Source organism: Scyliorhinus torazame, chromosome 4, assembly GCF_047496885.1.
Source record: "Scyliorhinus torazame isolate Kashiwa2021f chromosome 4, sScyTor2.1, whole genome shotgun sequence".
Taxonomy (NCBI): Eukaryota; Metazoa; Chordata; class Chondrichthyes; order Carcharhiniformes; family Scyliorhinidae; genus Scyliorhinus; species Scyliorhinus torazame.
Window position 1 is genome coordinate 204,500,940 of NC_092710.1, and position 21,311 is coordinate 204,522,250.

At 44.2% G+C, this 21,311-nt stretch overlaps 1 protein-coding gene across 1 annotated transcript in view; it reads left to right on the forward strand.

The window, feature by feature from the left end:
* Positions 1-3,311: 3,311 nt before the first annotated feature.
* LOC140411467 (adhesion G-protein coupled receptor F2-like) overlaps positions 3,312-21,311 on the forward strand; it is a gene marked incomplete at its 3' end in the record, with an annotated part of 138,317 nt that continues 120,317 nt past the window's right edge. Inside the window, exons 1-3 of the mRNA XM_072500564.1 lie at positions 3,312-3,422; positions 10,299-10,365; positions 16,082-16,228. Coding sequence (XP_072356665.1) covers positions 3,315-3,422; positions 10,299-10,365; positions 16,082-16,228 — 322 coding nt within the window. The remainder of the gene's footprint in view (positions 3,423-10,298; positions 10,366-16,081; positions 16,229-21,311) is intronic.

Consider the following 21,311-nt stretch of genomic DNA (forward strand, 5'->3'; position numbering starts at 1 on the left):
AAGTACTCACCTGGAGACATTTGTGGAGAGATAATCAGGGAGGTCCATGATCATTCCAAACTGGAACTTACAGATGTAACCATAAGACGCAGGAGCAGAATTAGGCCATTCAGCCCATCGAGTCTGCTCCACCATTCAATCATGGCTGATACGTTTTTCATCCCTGTTCTCCTGCCTTTTTTAGCTCCTGATCCCCTTATTAATCAAGAACCTATTTATCTCTGTCTTAAAGGCACTCAGTGACTTGGCCTCCACAGCCTTCTGCAGCAATGAGTTCCACAGAATCACCATGGCTGAAGAAATTCTTCCTCACCTCTGGATTAAAGGATTGTCCCTTCAGTTTGAGGTTATGACCTCGGGTTATGGTTTTTCCTACTCGTGGAAACATCGTCACAATGACCATTATATCTACCCTCTCAGAATTCTGTAATTTTCAAGAAGGTCCTCCCTAATCCTTCTAAACTCCAACGAGTACAGACCCAGAGTCCACGCCTCATATGACAAGCTCTTCATTCCACGGATCATTCTTGTGAACCTCCTCTGGGCCCTTTCCAAGGCCAGCACATCCTTCCTCAGATGAAGGGCCCAAAACTGCTCACAATACTCTAAAGGTGGTCTGACCAGAGACTTATACAGCCTCAGAAGTACATCCCTGCTCTTATATTGTAGCCCTATCGACATGAATGCTAAAATTGCATCTGCCTTCCTAACTAACCTTAAGATAATCTTAAACCATGATTACTAAGTCCCTTTGTGCTTCTGCTTTCCTAAGCCTTTTCCCATTTAGGAAATAGTCTATGCCTCCATTCTTCCTACCAAAGTGCATAGCCTCACTTTTCCACAATGTATTCCATCTGCCACTTCTTTGCCCACTCTCCTAGCCTATCCAAGTCCTTCTCCAGCACCTCATGCTTCATCAATACTACTTGTCCCTCTGCATATCTTTGTATCATCTGCAAACTTAGCAACAGTGCCTTCAGTTCCTTCCTCCAGATCATTAATGTATACAGTGAAAAGTTGTGGTCCCAGCACCGACCCCTGAGGTACAGCAATAGTCACTGGCTGCCATCCTGAAAAAGACCCCTTTATCCCCACTCTCTGCCTTCTACCAGTTAGCCAATCCTCTATCCATGCCAGGATCTTACCCTTAACACCATGGGCTCCGAACTTATTTAACAGTTATTTAACAGTAATATTTTCGCGAGGGGACTGGTTGGGGGGAGCAATGGAAAGCTGTGGGAGGGGGGATGCAACCTGACCTGCTGAGTGTTGCCAACATTTTCTGTTTTTATTTACTGCAAATTCTGCAGCCTTTCGCTTTTGTAGAAGTATACGGGCGTTGTAGGCAGCTGAGCTAAAGCAACAACATATTTGTGAGCTCTGTTCAGAGTATAGAGACTCACTAGATGGCAGTGTGGTGGCTTATTTCTTTCAAATGAGGCGACACTGGGGCAGTAAAGGATCTGCTCCCAGCATTGAGAAGCATGACAAGGATAAACCACCTTGTGCTGTTAAATTTTTGTTTTTAAAAATGCAGAAGGGGAGAGAAACTGAAAAGTTGGTGAAGGGTGAAATAAGATCATAAACTGAGCAAAGGAGTTGCCGAGCTGGGATAATCTAGGACAATGTTGAAATCTGGAGGGAGGAGAAATATTGGGGACAGAACTGTGAAATTCTTGAGACTGGCCCCATCATATCACTTCAGCATCCCATTGCCCCCATCATGATCACAAGTGAAACTCCTATTAAATGCACTTTCAATGTCGCAGGCGAAAAGTTGTGGTCCCAACACCAACCCCTGAGGCACACCATAGTAACCGGCTACCATCCTGAAGAAGGTCCCTTTATCCCCACTCTCTGCCTTCTATCGACAATGTCCCTCGTATCACAGACCCACTATTGAACAAATAAGATAGATCTCTTGAAAATTAGGGTGGATCTCTGGGCGCTCCCAGAGGATATAAGCTGGAGCTGGAGAATAAAGATGCATCTCCAGAATATTCTGAGGTTGGGAGATAGGACCCCTTCCTGGATGCCTCATCTAGAATGTACACCTGCAGAAGTGCTTCCAACCTCTGCTATGGCGTTGGAATCTAGGGCTGTGGACTTCCTCTATCCTGAACACCAAAGGCAGCTCCAGGCATTGTTCACATGAGTCCTGACATCTGTATGCCACATTGTTCCAAATGTGTTTCACACCGGTGTGTTTTCCCACTGGCATCATGGAGATTTTGGCGCATGACTGGGGTGTGTTGTGGTGATATGCGTACATGCATATCTGTATATAACTCTACAAATTTATAAAGCCATTTATCAATGTATGTAATCACAGGTATGACCTTCTGCCAGTGGTTGGCACCAGACATGTATCCTGTGACTGACGGAACTCGGCAGTTGGTGGGAGTATGGATAGCAGGGCAGTCGCACATAGAGTAGATCCCTAAGAACTTGAGTAACTTTGTTTGTGCATAGATCTGTTAGTTATCTTCCCACATGTTTAACAATAAATCATCATTCTGGTTGAACACATCTATGGTCTGTGTGTTTCTTTATCATTGGGGGAACCACGGAACAAACAGGTGTGGAAGGGATGGATTGCACCTTCATCAGCATCCCATTAATGGGATGTAAATTAGTTTCACACGGGTCTCCAGTGGACTTTTTGGACCGCCATGGCGGGCACCAGCGGAGGATCCGGCAGGAAATTTATGCCAGCGTGAAATCGACTTCCTGGCCTCCTAACATATTCTCCTCCACCATCAAACTTTGTCAGTGGAAGCTTGGGCGAAATCCACCCAGAATTAGTGTTTCAGTTCAATGAATCTTCTTCAGAACCGAATAATCTTTTCTGATGAGAATTCTTCGATCTGAAATGGTAACTCTCTCCACAGAGGCTGTCAGAGTTGCTAAGACTTTCCAACACTGAGTTGCTGAGACTTGATTTTGATTTGATTTGATTTGATTTATTGTCGCATGTACTGAAGTACAATGAAAAGTATTTTTCTACGGCCGAGGAATGTACGTACATAGTAGACACAAGAATAATCAACAGGGAACACTGACAAATGGTACATCGACAAACAGTGATTGGTTATAGTGCGGAACAAGGGGCCAAACAAAGCAAACAAAGCAACTACATGAACAAGAGCAGCAGAGGACATCGTGAATAGTGTTCTTACAGGGAAAAGATCAGTCCAAGGGGGAGTCGTTGAGTTCTGTTTGTATTTCAGGTTTGGTTTACTGCTGTTCTTTAATCACATATTATCTTTATTTTTCCCGTTTTATCAATACTTCTATGAATTTAGACATTTGTCATGATGGCTCGACATAAGATTATATTACACTGCCTGTTGCTGTTGCTGATCTCTCAATGTGCAGAAGTTGAAGTTGGTCGGCCACATACTTCAAATTCTCCTCTTCTGGTGAGTAACTACCTTCTATAAATTATGTGTAATGAAAGTAAAACAACTAAAATTCTAGATTTGCAACGTATTTTCTAACTCAGATCTGACAGGACAAAAACAATCAATAGAAATCATGTTACGTACTTCATAAAGGAAATATACCTTCAGTTATCTGATGATATTTGTCACTTTGCACAGGCAAATCTTAAAGTTAAAGAAGCAGCCATGTCAGTAGAGATTCCTTCATATGTACAATGGAGTGACAGATGTTGTCAATCATATTTCTCTAATCTCTTTATGGGGTTAGGAATCCACAGCCTTTCTGTCTCATTCCTACAGTAACTCCAGCGAGGATCACAATTCAGGTAAGGATCTGATTATAGGTCCTGGCATTACATAAGTGCCTCCTGGATGATCTAGTAATGATAATAATAATCTTTAATTTTACAAGTAGGCTTACATTAACACTGCAATGAAGTTACTGTGAAAAGCCCCGAGTCGCCACCTTCCGGCGCCTGTTCGGTTACACAGAGGGAGAATTCAGAATGTTCAATTCACCTAACAGAATATCTTTGTGGGACTTGTGGGAGGAAACCGGAGCACCTGGAGGAAACCCACGCAGACACAGGGAGAACGTGCAGACTCCACACAGATAGTGACCCAAGCCAGGAATTGAACCTAGGACCCTGGCGCTGTGAAAGAACCAGTGCTAACCACTGTACTACTGTGCTGCCCTCTAGGAGTGTGGCTCCACCTACCCCAATCAAGATTGTAGAGAGAAGGGGTGGGGGGGATGGGTTGTCAGGGCTTGGGGTGGTGACTCCCGAAGGCAGGAGTCCCTGCATGGCAGTTTTTCCCCCTATTTAATTAGAATTACTGTTAATAATAGAAGGTTACTTGTGTTTCAATTTTACAAGCCTGGTGACTGTAGTCAATTTAACTCAACCAAAGCCACGGGTATTAATATAAACTCTAACACCACGTGTGTTGAGACTCCGGGTCAAGTGGGACTGGATTTGACTGAGCACTGGCCTAGAGTGTCATAACAAATGGAATGTATTTTTGTTGGACATTTTGAACTGTTTTTAAAAAAATGTTTCCTATTGTTTATTTACCACCATATATTTTAGTCTACTTACCGAATCAATCTTAACTAACAACTCCTCCCTTAATATTCATTTAATGAACTTTGTTTAAGATTTAAATTCTACTTTGTGTTTGGAATGTAATTTACAAACAACTTGAAATGCAAACATATTATGATCATTATTTATACAGTCGATTTCGGCGTGAGAACAGCTGGTGAGTCAGTTTCAGCGGGAGCATTGCGGAAGTGGCTGCTGGGAGGTAAGTCTGTCCTTTAAAAGCACTTGTCTTTGCAGGGGCAGGCCAGTCGATTTCGGCGTGAGAACAGCTGGTGAGTCAGTTTCAGCGGGAGCATTGCGGAAGTGGTTGCTGGGAGGTAAGTCTGTCCTTTAAAAGCACTTGTCTTTGCAGGGGCAGGCCAGTCGATTTCGGCGGGAGTGGAGCTGGCTGGTTAGTCAATTTCAGCAGGAGCTGAGAATTTTTCTTTTTTTTTAAATTAGTTTTTTAGGCGGGAACAGGAAGTCGACCCGCGGACGTCTGGGAAGACCCTCACCAATAAATTCTGGTGGAGAGGAAACCCGAGACACTACACGTGTAGTGTCTCCCACCCGCCCTCCTCCTCTAACCTAATAATAAAACCCATTGGTCTGAGGTAAGTACCATATTTTATTATATTATTATTATTTTTTATAAAAATTTAATTTAGTTGTTAGCCAGATCTTGGTAGAAAGTTAGAGGAATGGCAGGGAAGGGAGTGCAATGTTCCTCCTGCAGGATGTTTGAGGTGAGGGATGCAGTTAGTGGCCCTGCTGATTTTACCTGCAGGAAGTGCTGCCATCTCCAGCTCCTCCAAGACCGAGTTAGGGAACTGGAGCTGGAGTTGGAAGAACTTCGGATCATTCGGGAGGCAGAAGGGGTCATAGATAGCAGCTTCAGGGAATTAGTTACACCAAAGATTGGAGATAGGTGGGTAACTGTAAGAGGGACTGGGAAAAAGCAGTCAGTGCAGGGATCCCCTGCGGTCGTTCCCCTGAGTAACAAGTATACCGCTTTGGATACTTGTTGGGGGGACGACTTACCAGGGGTAAGCCATGGGGTACGGGCCTCTGGCACGGAGTCTGTCCCTGTTGCTCAGAAGGGAAGGGGGGAGAGGAGCAGAGCATTAGTAATTGGGGACTCTATAGTCAGGGGCACAGATAGGAGATTTTGTGGGAGCGTGAGAGACTCACGTTTGGTATGTTGCCTCCCAGGTGCAAGTGTACGTGATGTCTCGGATCGTGTTTTCCGGGTCCTTAGGGGGGAGGGAGAGCAGCCCCAAGTCGTGGTCCACATTGGCACTAACGACATAGGTAGGGAAGGGGACAAGGATGTCAGGCAGGCTTTCAGGGAGCTAGGATGGAAGCTCAGAACTAGAACAAACAGAGTTGTTATCTCTGGGTTGTTGCCCGTGCCACGTGATAGTGAGATGAGGAATAGGGAGAGAGAGCATTTAAACACGTGGCTACAGGGATGGTGCAGGCGGGAGGGATTCAGATTTCTGGATAACTGGGGCTCTTTCTGGGGAAGGTGGGACCTCTACAGACAGGATGGTCTACATCTGAACCTGAGGGGCACAAATATCCTGGGGGGGGAGATTTGTTAGTGCTCTTTGGGGGGGTTTAAACTAATGCAGCAGGGGCATGGGAACCTGGATTGTAGTTTTAGGGTAAGGGAGAATGAGAGTATAGAGGTCAGGAGCACAGATTTGATGTCGCAGGAGGGGGCCAGTGTTCAGGTAGGTGGTTTGAAGTGTGTCTACTTCAATGCCAGGAGTATACGAAACAAGGTAGGGGAACTGGCAACATGGGTTGGTACCTGGGACTTCGATGTTGTGGCCATTTCGGAGACATGGATAGAGCAGGGACAGGAATGGATGTTGCAGGTTCCGGGGTTTAGGTGTTTTAGTAAGCTCCGAGAAGGAGGCAAAAGAGGGGGAGGTGTGGCGCTGCTAGTCAAGAGCAGTATTACGGTGGCGGAGAGGATGCTAGATGGGGACTCTTCTGAGGTAGTATGGGCTGAAGTTAGAAACAGGAAAGGAGAGATCACCCTGTTGGGAGTTTTTTATAGGTCTCCTCATAGTTCTAGGGATGTAGAGGAAAGGATGACGAAGATGATTCTGGATATGAGCGAAAGTAACAGGGTAGTTATTATGGGAGACTTTAACTTTCCAAATATTGACTGGAAAAGATATAGTTCGAGTACAATAGATGGGTCGTTTTTTGTACAGTGTGTGCAGGAGGGTTTCCTGAAACAATATGTTGACAGGCCAACAAGAGGCGAGGCCACGTTGGATTTGGTTTTGGGTAATGAACCAGGCCAGGTGTTGGATTTGGAGGTAGGAGAGCACTTTGGGGACAGTGACCACAATTCGGTGACATTTACGTTAATAATGGAAAGGGATAAGTATACACCGCAGGGCAAGAGTTATAGCTGGGGGAAGGGCAATTATGATGCCATTAGACGTGACTTGGGGGGGATAAGGTGGAGAAGTAGGCTGCAAGTGTTGGGCACACTGGATAAGTGGGGCTTGTTCAAGGATCAGCTACTGCGTGTTCTTGATAAGTATGTACCGGTCAGACAGGGAGGAAGGCGTCGAGCGAGGGAACCGTGGTTTACCAAGGAAGTGGAATCTCTTGTTAAGAGGAAGAAGGAGGCCTATGTGAAGATGAAGTGTGAAGTTTCGGTTGGGGCGATGGATAGTTACAAGGTAGCGAGGAAGGATCTAAAGAGAGAGCTAAGACGAGCAAGGAGGGGACATGAGAAGTATTTGGCAGGAAGGATCAAGGAAAACCCAAAAGCTTTCTATAGGTATGTCAGGCATAAGCGAATGACTAGGGAAAGAGTAGGACCAGTCAAGGACAGGGATGGGAAATTGTGTGTGGAGTCTGAAGAGATAGGCGAGATACTAAATGAATATTTTTCGTCAGTATTCACTCAGGAAAAAGATAATGTTGTGGAGGAGAATGCTGAGCCCCAGGCTAATAGAGTAGATGGCATTGAGGTACGTAGGGAAGAGGTGTTGGCAATTCTAAACAGGCTGAAAATAGATAAGTCCCCGGGACCTGATGGGATTTATCCTAGGATTCTCTGGGAGGCCAGGGAAGAGATTGCTGGACCTTTGGCTTTGATTTTTATGTCATCATTGGCTACAGGAATAGTGCCAGAGGACTGGAGGACAGCAAATGTGGTCCCTTTGTTCAAAAAGGGGAGCAGAGACAACCCCGGCAACTATAGACCGGTGAGCCTCACGTCTGTAGTGGGTAAAGTCTTGGAGGGGATTATAAGAGACAAGATTTATAATCATCTAGATAGGAATAATATGATCAGGGATAGTCAGCATGGCTTTGTGAAGGGTAGGTCATGCCTCACAAACCTTATTGAGTTCTTTGAGAAGGTGACTGAACAGGTAGACGAGGGTAGAGCAGTTGAAGTGGTGTATATGGATTTCAGCAAAGCGTTTGATAAGGTTCCCCATGGTAGGCTATTGCAAAAAATATGGAGGCTGGGGATTGAGGGTGATTTAGAGATGGGGATCAGAAATTGGCTAGCTGAAAGAAGACAGAGGGTGGTGGTTGATGGGAAATGTTCAGAATGGAGTACAGTTAGAAGTGGAGTACCACAAGGATCTGTTCTGGGGCCGTTGCTGTTTGTCATTTTTATCAATGACCTAGAGGAAGGCGTAGAAGGGTGGGTGAGTAAATTTGCAGACGATACTAAAGTCGGTGGTGTTGTTGATAGTGTGGAAGGATGTAGCAGGTTACAGAGGGATATAGATAAGCTGCAGAGCTGGGCTGAGAGGTGGCAAATGGAGTTTAATGTAGAGAAGTGTGAGGTGATTCACTTTGGAAGGAATAACAGGAATGCGGAATATTTGGCTAATGGTAAAGTTCTTGAAAGTGTGGATGAGCAGAGGGATCTAGGTGTCCATGTACATAGATCCCTGAAAGTTGCCACCCAGGTTGATAGGGTTGTGAAGAAGGCCTATGGAGTGTTGGCCTTTATTGGTAGAGGGATTGAGTTCCGGAGTCGGGAGGTCATGTTGCAGCTGTACAGAACTCTGGTACGGCCGCATTTGGAGTATTGCGTACAGTTCTGGTCACCGCATTATAGGAAGGACGTGGAGGCTTTGGAGCGGGTGCAGAGGAGATTTACCAGGATGTTGCCTGGTATGGAGGGAAAATCGTATGAGGAAAGGCTGATGGACTTGAGGTTGTTTTCGTTGGAGAGAAGAAGGTTAAGAGGAGACTTAATAGAGGCATACAAAATGATCAGGGGGTTGGATAGGGTGGACAGTGAGAGCCTTCTCCCGCGGATGGATATGGCTGGCACGAGGGGACATAACTTTAAACTGAGGGGTAATAGATATAGGACAGAGGTCAGAGGTAGGTTCTTTACGCAAAGAGTAGTGAGGCCGTGGAATGCCCTACCTGCTACAGTAGTGAACTCGCCAACATTGAGGGCATTTAAAAGTTTATTGGATAAACATATGGATGATAATGGCATAGTGTAGGTTAGATGGTTTTTGTTTCGGTGCAACATCGTGGGCCGAAGGGCCTGTACTGCGCTGTATTGTTCTATGTTCTATGTTCTATATTTCCCAAAGGTATCTTTCATGATGACATTACTAATTATACTAATTAACCCATCCTCATTGTACAAAACTGTATGAACAATAGCTTTTTCTCGAATGTTCTTGAAGAAAACTGTCATGAGAACATTCTACAAACTTTCCGACCATCCTTGCCAATTAAATTATCCCAGTCTATATAGACATTACAAATCCCCGCTACTATTACATCGCCTTTGTTGCAATGCATGCCAATTTTGAGGCCCTCACACTCCCATATCTTCCTCAGCAGCACCCAGCTCCCAGTGGATCTGCTGATCAACTAATGCTATGTATTTTCTCTTTCGGCCTCCCAGCTTGGGAATCCACTCACCATCTTCAATTGGATGGTTATTGCGGAGGCAGCCAATTGGCTCCCAGCTTCATGTAAAGTTGAACCTTCTCAATAAGCTTAGATTTGTTCCAGTGCCTGGAATTAGCCTATTTTGTTAGCAATTGACTGGATACAATAAAACAGAGCCACAGGCAGAGTAATTATCTTCAGATAGGTAATTATTGATGCATTCTACTGGTCACATTCTTTGATGAATTTGCAAGCAATCCAGTTTTTTTAATAAGCTTTTTGTGCCCAATTTTCATTAACTTAGATGCATTTCAATCCTTTCAGCCACCAGAAAGGACGTGGCATTATTTTCTAGTGGGTCTGTGAGAAGTAAATTTGGAGGCGGTGTGAAGATATTGTTGCACATCGAGTAACTATTGATACTTTTTAATATATCTTTGCCGATGATATGCTTGATATCACCAGAGTAAAGTTCTGCAAATATCCATTATCTTATCAAATGTTTATCTCAATGCAGATGGATGACATGATATTGGATGTGTAAAGGAAATACTGGAAAATTAGAAAAAGAACTGAGCATCATTGTTTTCACAAGAATGTTTAGCACCAGACAAGTGTAAAAATTGTTATTGCAGTATTTCACAGTGAAGTTAAAAAATATAATTTCTACTCAGTTTTTGATCATAGTTATTATTTATCAGACTAATTTTCTGAAATTGGATGTGTAAGCTAAACTGAGGCAACATTCTAACATAAACATCTTCACTGTTGCTTCCAAAGAATTGGTTAATGTTGTGAATTTGCAATATTTTTTACACTGAACTGCGCAATGTAATAATTTCAATGTATTATCATTTAGGCAGAAGAGACTTGCTTAACAGAAGACAGTAATATTCAAATCCATCTCAACAGACAGAAAAGAAATGGTAAGAGATTAGCACGTTATTATTTTCAGACTTCTGAAATGTTCCTTTAAATGAGGGGACGTTCAGAAATTATTTCCTAACTTAATCTCTACTGCCTAAGATTTGTTTAAAATTGTCAAATTGATTTTTGAAATAATATTATTATTCCAGTTTTATTAGTCGAGAAAATAGCAACAAGTGATTGGGGGTAACTAATTTCAATGCATTAGGAAGGAAACTATAGTCATCATTGTCAACCTTTCATTGAAATCCTTTAAACTCGATCAGTTGTTCACTACCTGTGTTTATTCATAAAGGTCAGGAACTCCACTCTGTCAGATTATCAACCAGGTGTAAATCATGAAAGTCACCTCATAGAGTCTTCCCAGCCCTGTATAAAATAGACCTTTGATTTATAAAATAGCACAGTGATATTTATTCTGAGGAAGTATGGCACCAGTAATAAATCATCTGTTGAACCTTAGACTGCTGCAGATTACTGGACCTTTGTATAAACCCAAGATTTCAGGAAACATGATACATGGAAAAAGAAAGGTCCCATGCTGTAGGAGAACTCTTATTCCCACTATTTTATCAGTTGAAGGAGATCTCACCCTGCCCCTCAACAATTTGAGATGGGGCCAATGATTAGACAAAGTCATAGGTGGAGGTTTTGCTGAACTGCACTGCTAGGAACAGGAGTAAGCCATTCAGCCCTTTGAGCCTGTCCCACCATTCAATGAGATCATGGCTGATCAGTGACCTAACTCCATATACCTGCCATTGGCCCATATCCCTTAGTATTTTTGCTTAACAAAAATCCATCTGTCTCATGTTTAACATTGACAACTGATCTAGCTTCAACTGTTGTTTGTGGGAGAGAGTTCCAAATCTCTACCACCCTTTGAGTGAAGAACGTCTTCCTAACATCTCTTCTGATCGATTTAGCACTAATTTTTAAACAACGCCCCTTAGTTTTAGAATCTCCAACCAGTGGAAATAGTTCATCTTTATCTACCCTGTCTTTCCCTGTTAATATCTTGAATTCTTCGATCAGATCCCACCTAGCCATCTAAATTCTCGCGAAAACATGTCTAATTTGTGTAATCTCATCTCGTAACTCAACCCCTGTAATCCAGGTATCATTTTTGTAAACCTACGTTGCACTCCCTCCAAGGCCAAAATATCTTTCCTAAGGTGTGATGCCCAGAACTGCTCACAGTACTCCAAATGGGGTCGAACCAGGGTTTTGTATAGCTGCAGCATAACCTCGGTGTCTTTATATTCCAATCCTCTTGATATAAAGGCCTTTCTATTAGCCTTTTTGATTATTTTCTGTGGAATTTCAGGTCTAGTGCTATAATTTTCATGTCATTGTACAATTGTTACGCCAGTAACATATTGAGTTCTACAAAGATGAGCATTAACTTTGTGGCTGTCTTTAATTTTGGACACTTCAAGACACAATACTAACATGATGTTGGGCGGGATTTTCCTCACAACCTGCAGAGTGTTTCACGGAAGCAGCCCGCCATTGACCGGCAGCGGGGTCTTCTGGACCACCGTTGTTAACGGGGCCTCTCGTTGAATGCACCCCTCGCTGCCGTGAAACTGGTGACATGGGTGTGCCTTCGGCGGGACTCGAGGATCCCACCAGTATGTGAGGATGGAAAGTTTTGGCCATAATTACTACTCAAGGCAGTATTTACAATGGCACAGGGAGACATCAGCAGCCAAGGCTACAGACGCAAAACTAATTTATCAGTTTATCTATTCATAGAAAAAGAAACGTTGAGTTATACCAAGGATCAGTACTGAGTTCCGAGGGCAGTGAATCGAAAGCTTGAAGAGATTTTTGACTTGTTTGAAATCCCTCAAAAGTTGAGAAGTAACTATAGACTTCTAGTTAACAGAAATTAGTTCAGTAAACTTTCAAACTATCTAGGATTCACTCAGTGAAAGTTCATACCCATTGGCCGAGAGCTGATGGAGAAATGGTAGCACAGTGGTTAGCACTGTTGCTTCACAGCTCCAGCGTCCCAGGTTCGATTCCCGGTTTGGGTCACTGTCTGTGCGGAGTCTGCACATTCTCTCCATGTCTGCGTGGGTTTCCTCTGGGTGCTCCGGTTTCCTCCTACAAGCCCCGAAAAACGTGCTTGTACCCGAACAGGCATAGGAATGTGGCAACTGGGGGATTTTCACAGTAACTTCATTGCAGTGTTAATGTAAGCCTAGTTAGAACATAGAACATTACAGCGCAGTACAGGCCCTTCGGCCCTCGATGTTGCACCGACCTGTAAAACCACTCTAAAGCCCATATACACTATTCCCTTATCGTCCATATGTCTATCCAATGACCATTTGAATGCCCTTAGTGTTGGCGAGTCCACTACTGTTGCAGGCAGTGCATTCCACGCCCTTACTACTCTCTGAGTAAAGAACCTACCTCTGACATCTGTCTTATATCTATCTCCCCTCAATTTAAAGCTATGTCCCCTCGTGCTAGACATCACCATCCGAGGAAAAAGGCTCTCACTGTCCACCCTATCCAATCCTCTGATCATCTTGTATGCCTCAATTAAGTCACCTCTTAACCTTCTTCTCTCTAATGAAAACAGCCTCAAGTCCATCAGCCTTTCCTCATAAGATCTTCCCTCCATACCAGGCAACATTCTGGTAAATCTCCTCTGCACCCTTTCCAATGCTTCCACCTCCTTCCTATAATGGGGCGAAAAATATTCATTTAGCACCTCTCCTATCTCCTCGGACTCCAAGCACAACTTCCCACTACTGTCCTTGACTGGCCCTACTCTTACCCTAGTCATTCTTTTATTCCTGACATATCTATAGAAAACTTTAGAGTTATCCTTGATCCTACCTGCCAAGACATCTCATGTCCCCTCCTGGCTCTTCTTTGCTCTCTCTTTAGGTCCTTCCTAGCTAACTTGTAACTCTTGAGCGCCCTAACTGAAACTTCATGTCTCATCTTTACATAAGCCTCCTTCTTCCTCTTGACAAGTGTGACAATACAGATTATTATTATGATAAATTAAAAGATTTTTGCATATTCTTGCTCTTCGTGGATGTCCTGCATGTTCTACCTGAGCAACAAAGATAATAATAATCACTTATTGTCACAAGTAGGCTTCAATGAAGTTACTGTGAAAAGCCCCTAGTCGCCACATTCCGGCGCCTGTTTGGGGAGGCCAGTATGAGAATTGAACCCGCGCTGCTGGCATTGTTCTACATTGCAAGCCAGCTATTTAGCCCAGTGTGCTAAACCAGCCCCTGGAAGTGGTCAATAATGTTTGCAGATGACATTAAATTATGTGGTGGGGTGATTATAATATGCCTGAGTATGTGTAGAACTGGAGAAAACCACAGCAAGACACAAATTTAAAGATTTGTTGATTGAAGACTCAATTTATGGACTGTCATTTTGAACAGGGAAGTGGATCAGAGTGAAGGTGTGAAGGTCCAGAGGTTCTGGACACCTGTTCTGTGATGACTAAGAATGAAATTGCACTGAGAGTTGCATTCATCGGTTGAAACAAGTGAGACTGCAGTTAATTATATTCTTGAGTTAAAGAAACTCTCTCATCACCTGTGAGTATGTGACAATCATGCAAGCTCAGAAATCACTTTTGTAGGAGGCCTGAAGAGCAATAAATGCAGCCCAATCTTTTGAGTAAAGGCAATAGGTTGACCTGGAAGAAGGTCAATGATGATGAAATGGCCATGGAACTGGTGGAAAATTTGTACAAATTGCTGGCAAGTTGTGCAACTCTGAAGAAAATGACACAGTTCTTGTTTCTATGAGTTGCTCTGAAGTGTTAGCTGGACTTCTCAGTCTCAATATGCAAAAATCTTTTAGGTTCTCCATCCGCTCTTGGCCAATGGGGTGGGAATTTTCACTGAGTGAATCCTAGATGGTTTGAAAGTTTACTGAACTAATTTCTGTTAACTCAGAAGTCTGAAAATGAAAAAATGAAAATTGCTTATTGTCACAAGTAGTCTTCAAATGAAGTTACTGTGAAAAGTCTGTAGGCACGGCTCAAATTTTGAAGGACTTCAAGCAAGTCAAAAATCTCTTCAAGCTTTCGATTCACTGCTATAGTTAAAGTTGACGTAATGATTTCCATGACTGGGAATCTGCCATAACCACCAGTAACAACAAGCAGTGTTCACCAGTAACAGCAGAGTGTACCGTTTACAAGATGCATAGCAGCAACTCACCAACGCTTCTTCAAAAAAACCTTCCAAACCCATCTTGATGGACAAGGGTAGCAGATGCATGGGAACACTACCAAGCCACGTTGACTTGTGCCTTCATTGTCACCGGATCAAAATCCTGGAACTGCCTTCCTGACAACACCACAGGGACTGCAGCAGTTCAAGAAGGAAACACACCAACCCCTTCTCATGAACATTTAGAGAAGGGAAACAAACCACCAACCTCTATGAAAGAAATAAACAAAGATGGGTGCTTCGCTAGAGTGAATTACTCCAGTTGCATCCAAATCCACTCCACGGGGTGGCACAGTGGCACAGTGGTTAGCACTGCTCCCTCACAACAGCAGGGGTCAGGTTCAATTCTGACCTTGGGTGACTGTGTGGAGTTTGCACATTCTCCCCGTGTCTGCATTTCCTTTGGGTGCTGTGTTGCTGTCCCGCAGTCCAAAGATATGCAACTTAGGTGCATTGGCCATGCTAAATTACCCCTTAGTGTCCAAAGGGTTAGGTGGGGTTATGGGGTTAGGGCGGGGAAGAGGGCCTGATTGGGGTGCTCTTTGGGAGGGTCAGTGCAGATGCGATGAGCCAAATGGCCTCCTTCTGCACTGTAGATAGTTTATGATAAAGACAGGTGTAGGTATGTTCACAGAAACCTTGGGTCATTTCCCTATATTTGACTCCCTAACTCTCCTCACATTTCATGAGGTGCATTGGGGCGGATTGAGGTAAAATCTCTCACCTGGTCTTCAATGTGAAACTCAGCAAATTCCTTTTCAAAGTCCATTTGCATCCTGCTGTAGAACTGCCACAGTGCACTTAGAATGTTTACTCCTGAAAGCATTTGAGGAGATTGATGAGGCAGGAACTTCTTTGTCTGTATCAATTGTTATTTATTATGTTATTATTGTGAAGATATTCCATTAATTAACAGGAAATGGAAGTAATATTCGTCAATCTCTCGTTGCCAGTATTTGTTCTGTCCCCTGTTTAACCTAAGCACCAGTTCAGGCTGTTTCCAATTTTCATGGATGTTACTGATTTCATTACCGCTAATGTTTGATTTTTGTTTACAATATATATATTTTTTAATTCATTCATGGGACGTGGGCATTGCAGGCTGTGCCAGCATTTATTGCATCCTTGAGGGGGCATTTACGAGTCACCCACATTGCTGTAGGTCTGGTGTCACATGTAGGCCAGACTGGGTAAGGATGGCAGATTTCCATCCTGAAAGGAAGTAAACCAGAAGGGCTTTTACGACAATCGACAATGGTTTCATGGTCATCATTAGTCTTTTAATTCCAGATATTTTATCAACTGCCATGGTGACATTTGAACCCGGGTCCCCAGATCATTATCCTGGGTCTCTTGATTACTAGTCCAGCGACAACACCACTATGTCACCGCCTCCCCTGTATATTAACCAGGTTGAACTGTTTGTTGTGAAATATCACAGTTAATTTACTTGGCATTGAACTAATTCTTTATTTATTTAATTTTTCAGTCAATCAACTACATGAATATGAGCTGGACATTGCACTAAACCTAACTGACAGTGCACTGAAATTATTTCTGGAACATTTATTCTATCCCATTCAAGTTTATTTTGAAGATGGCATAATTAATATTACAGACATCACCCTTACAACAGGTGAGTGTGGACCGAACATATCAAATACGTATCATTGCAGAGAAAGTACAATTCATACCATCTCAAATCTGGCATGTGACTAACTGTGAGTTGGCAAAAATTAACCAATACCTCTAATGTTGTTCTTTTTCATATGACCATTTGTTCTGAAATGTTGCTCAGAAGCTTATCTTAAGTATGGTTCGTAAATAATTACAGTCGAGAAGGAGGAACTTGGTGAATCCTCAACTGCGGATATCTGCTTTGATTGACTGATATAATAACTCATAAGGGAACTATTGTTAACAAAGGTGAATTTATTTACCGATTTTCAATTACAGGCTTAGCACAGCATCTTACTCCTAGTGCAGACTTCGCTGGGAGGAAAGTCTCACCAGGCCCTGAGTGGGGCCTGCTTTTATCCCATGTCTTAATGAGCCCCCAATGGTTGCACTCCACCCTCTACCTGGGGAGCTTGTATTCTACGAGGTCCCTGGGGAGGTCAATGGTTGTTTCCCTTGGTCCTCATGGGGGTTATAACAAAGTTTGATTAATAAAATCATCATCAAATGTGATGGTATGACTATTGTCATCAAACCTGCTGATAATGGTGGTGCTGTTTCTGTTTGGTGTACCAACCTCTACCTAACAGAGGTTGAAAGCCAACTCATCACTTGCTCCTAACTGTCCCTGAACTATAATCCCAAAGGAAATATCAAACTATTGTTTCCAGGGTTGTCACTGACCTCGTCTCACCTGAAGATCTTCTCTCCATCTATCCAACCTCATTGCGCCCTGATTCCAAACAGCCGACTTCAATAATAATAATAATCTTTATTATTGCCACAAGTAGGCTTACATTAACGCTGCAAGAAGTTACTGTGAAAAGCCCCTAGTCACCACAAACCGGCGCCTGTTCGGGTACACTGAGGGAGAATTCAGTCTGCCCAATTCACCTAATAGCACGTTTTTCGGGACTTGTGGGAGGAAACCAGAGCACCCGGAGGAAACCCACGCAGACACGGGGAGAACAGGCAGACTCTGCACAGACAGTTACACAAGCCGGGAATTGAACCTGGGATCCTGGCGCTGTGAAGCAACAGTGCTAACCACTGTGCTACCGTGCCGCTTCAACCTTGTTCTCAAAATCCATAGCCAGGTCAGTGCTGGTGAACTCATAATTTAGGCATATTTCTGTCCACTGAACTGATTTTGTTCCTATCTCAAATCTACTTTTTCTCCCTCTTCCTACCTATACTCTTTGCCGCAGACGGCTGTGGAGGCCAAATCACTGAGTGCCTTTAAGACAGAGATAGATAGGTTTTTGATCAATAAAGGGAACGCAGGAGAATGGGGATGAGAAAAATATCAGCCATGATTGAATGGCAGAGCGGACTCGATGGGCCGAGAGGCCTAATTCTGCTTCTCTGTCGCATGGTATTAGACCTAAACCTCTTCCAAGCTCGCAATCATTTCAACAAGTTCCATTTTCCAGGTCCTAACCATGAACGTCTATCTCTCTATACATCCATCCCCTACCAAGACAGTTTGAGAGCTCTCCATTTCTACCTTGAATGGAGGCTCATCCAGACCACATCTACTACCATCTTCCTCCACCTGGTTTAACTTGTTCTCACATTGAACAGCTTTTTCTGCTCCACTCACTTCCATGAAATGTTGCTGTTGTCTGTGCCTGCATGGTCCTAGCTATGCCTTTATTAGGATATGTGAACTGCTGCTTGTTACCATCATGCTCACTTCATCACCCTTTTTCCCCATACATTATTGGTTGTAATGCTGCCACTTCCTGCTCTTGCTCTGAACTGAGAAATATCATCAACTTTGCTTCCAATTTCAACCCTTTCTTTGCCTCTGCCCTTCCCTTCTATCATGGATTTCCCCAGTAACAGCAGTAACCAGAGATGGACTTACACTTTTGGGGGCCCCAGGTCATGCCCCACAGGTGACATGGGGCCCACCCTCAATGACGTTGAGCCCTCCCCCCCATAATATTGAACCGCGCCCCCAATGCCATCAAACGCTGTCCAATCAGAGAGAGAAATGAGTGATACCAAAAAAGGCATTAAATGCAATATTCAAAAAGAAGAAAGAAGATGTCAGTTTCTGCCCAACCCTCACTCTCGGCCCTGCCTGGCTGGCCTCTGTCTCTGGTCGAGTTCCCCACTCCTACTGACTGCTGCTGCCTGTCCTGGTGGGGGATGGATGTACAGAGAGACACAATGCTGGTGTTTGCCTGGTCTTATTTGCGCCTCCAGACTGCTCCTTTGCTCACATCTCGCTTGGGTGGCTGAGACATGACCCTCGACAGCCACATATACTCTGGTATTTATGCCTGACTGATGCTAGCTCTCTGGCCTGGTGTCGGCTCTCTCTGTCTCCCTTGCTGCCGGGTCTGGTTGCTGCCCAGCCCGACCCTCTCAATCTCAGCCCTGGTCGAGTCGCCCAGCTCCCACGGGCCGCTGCTCCCCGAGTCCCCTAGACATGATGTGGGCCACTGGCTATCTGGTCTGGTATTGACATTCTCTCTCTCCCTCACCGTCCAGTCCGGTTGCTGCCTATATCTCCCACTCTCAGCCCTGCTGCTTGGCTGACCTCTGGCTCTGTTCAAGTCACCCCAGTCCCACTGGCCACTGCTCCCTGATTCCCCTAGACATGACATGGATGTTTGCCTGGCCTCCCGGCCGCTGCTCTGCTTACTTCACAGATCCCGCTCGAGTGGCCGAGCCTCCACCCTCAAGAATCGATGGCAATGTGTGCTCCTGCCTGACATGCCTATTTGCTGTTTCTGGCTATCTGGATGGGCCTCTGCTCTCTCTCGATTTGACTGTTGGGTCCAGTTGCAGCCCAACCCAGCCCCTTCATTCTGACCTACGTCGTCCCTCCCGACCACTGCTCTGTTCTCCTCTTGGCTCTCGCTCGACTTCGAGCCTTGACCCTTGAGAAGCGTGTGTGCTCCTGACAAGCTGTCTGGCTACTGCTGGCCTGGTGGCCTCTGTTCTTCTTGTTGGTTGGTTGACCACCCAGCACCTCCTCCTCGCCTCGCTGAACACTTTGCAGGCTCACACCCCGATGTTAGGTCAGTGACATCACTCTTGCCTCAGGCCGTCAGCCACACCGAATACCAGAAACCTGGCTGTTACTTTGCACCTTTCCTCAATGAAAGTGAAACTTCACACCAATTCAGGAGATCCATACCTGAACTGCTCTAAAGGGGAGTCCACCAATCAGAGCCCAATGTTGTTCTGTATTGCCTGCTGAAAGGCTCAAGAAATTTGAATGAGCCTGTGAGCAAATTTAGAGATACCAAGGCTCAGGTTGGTCTTTCCAATGTGTTCCCACCATAGCGCTCACCTCTCCGTATGGGCCCCCCATTGGCTGGGGTCCCATGATGTGGCACTGTGTGTTTCATTGAAAGTCAGCTTCTGGCAGTAACACAAACTTAATAAGACATAATTGGATGCAATATTCCCAGCAACAGGTAGAAATCTTCCACGCAACTGCAATAACTAGCCTTCAAAAGACCAGATGAGATGTGTCTCTTCCTGTAACAAGATTAGTAGGCATTAGATAAAATCAGATGTGAATAGAATACGTTCACCAATACTTACAGCTATCCTGACTATACTTGCTCATACATCACTTCCAGTAGCCACTCTATCCCATTCTCCAAGTCTCTCTGCCTCTGTTGCATCTGTTTAGATGACGCAACCTTCCATAATAACACCTCCAATATGCCTTTCTTTTTTTCGCAACTGAGGATTCCACTACATTTTAGTTGATGGGGCCCTCAACTATTGCTTTGCTATTTCACGTACTTTTGCTCTCACATCTTCTCCTCCCTCCCAGAACTGCTTTATGATTCTCACCTTCCACCTCCCCAAACTAATTCTCTACCTTGCTCCCACGCTGACCTTCCTGTCCTTGGCCTGCTGCAATGTTCCAATGAAGCTCAGTGCATCTGCCATCCTTACCTACATGTGACTCCAGCCCCAGAGCAATGTGGTTGATGCTTAAATGCCCTCTCAAGGGCAATTAGGAATGGACAATAAATGCTGTCCACACCCACATTCTTTAAATTAATATAGAAAAAAAAACTTTTGAATGGATACTTTACAGCTTTCTGGGCTCAACGTTGAGCTCAACGATTTTAGATCACAACCATTTGTTTCTCTTATTTCCATTTCATTACCTTCAGACAGCACTTATTCATGATCCTGCCAGTCACAGCTTCTCCAGTCACATTTTGTTTCTTTATTTAACCATTACCACTCCCTTTGTACTTGCACTGTGGAATCCTTCATCCTTTAATCTCTCCTGCTCTCCATCCTATCACAAACTTTTTCCGACCCTTTCGCTCTTACTGAAATTCCGTTACAGGCGAGGGTAAGTGGGCAAAGCACCAGGTGCAGTCAAATTTCTAACTTTTATGAATAAGGGTCTCAGACCTGAAATGTTAACATTGTTTCTCCCTCTCTACGGATGCTGCCACAGCTCCTCAGTATTTCTAGTATGTTTTTATTTGTGATACTATTATAGGGCGGCACGGCGGCACAGTGGTTAGCACTGCTACCTCATGGCGCCAGGGACTCGAGTTTAATTCCGACCTTAGGTAACAGTGTGGAGTTTGTACGTTATCCTGTGTCTGCATGGGTTTCCTCCGGGTTCCCCGGTTTCCTCCCACAGTCCAAAGATTTGCGGATTAGATGGATTGGTCATGCTAAATTGCCTCTTAGTGCACAAAGTTGTGCAGGTTAGGTGTGGTTATGGGGATACAGAAGGAGAGTGAGCCTAGGTGAGGTGTTCTTTCAGAAGGTCTGTGCAGACTTTATAGGCTGAATGGCTTCCTTCTGCACTGTAGGGATTCTGCACTGTTGGACGTTTTGGGGAATATTTTCACCAAATGGTGAAGATCAGCCACCAATGTTGTCACTGTTATTATACAGGAAAAATAGCAGACAAATTTGTGCACAGCAATATCCCACAAACAGGACTGTGGTGAGACCAAATAAGCTGAGATGTTTTCCACCACAGTCCTGACTTGTGACTTTTAGATGATGACTTATTAGATTAGATGAGTTTAGAG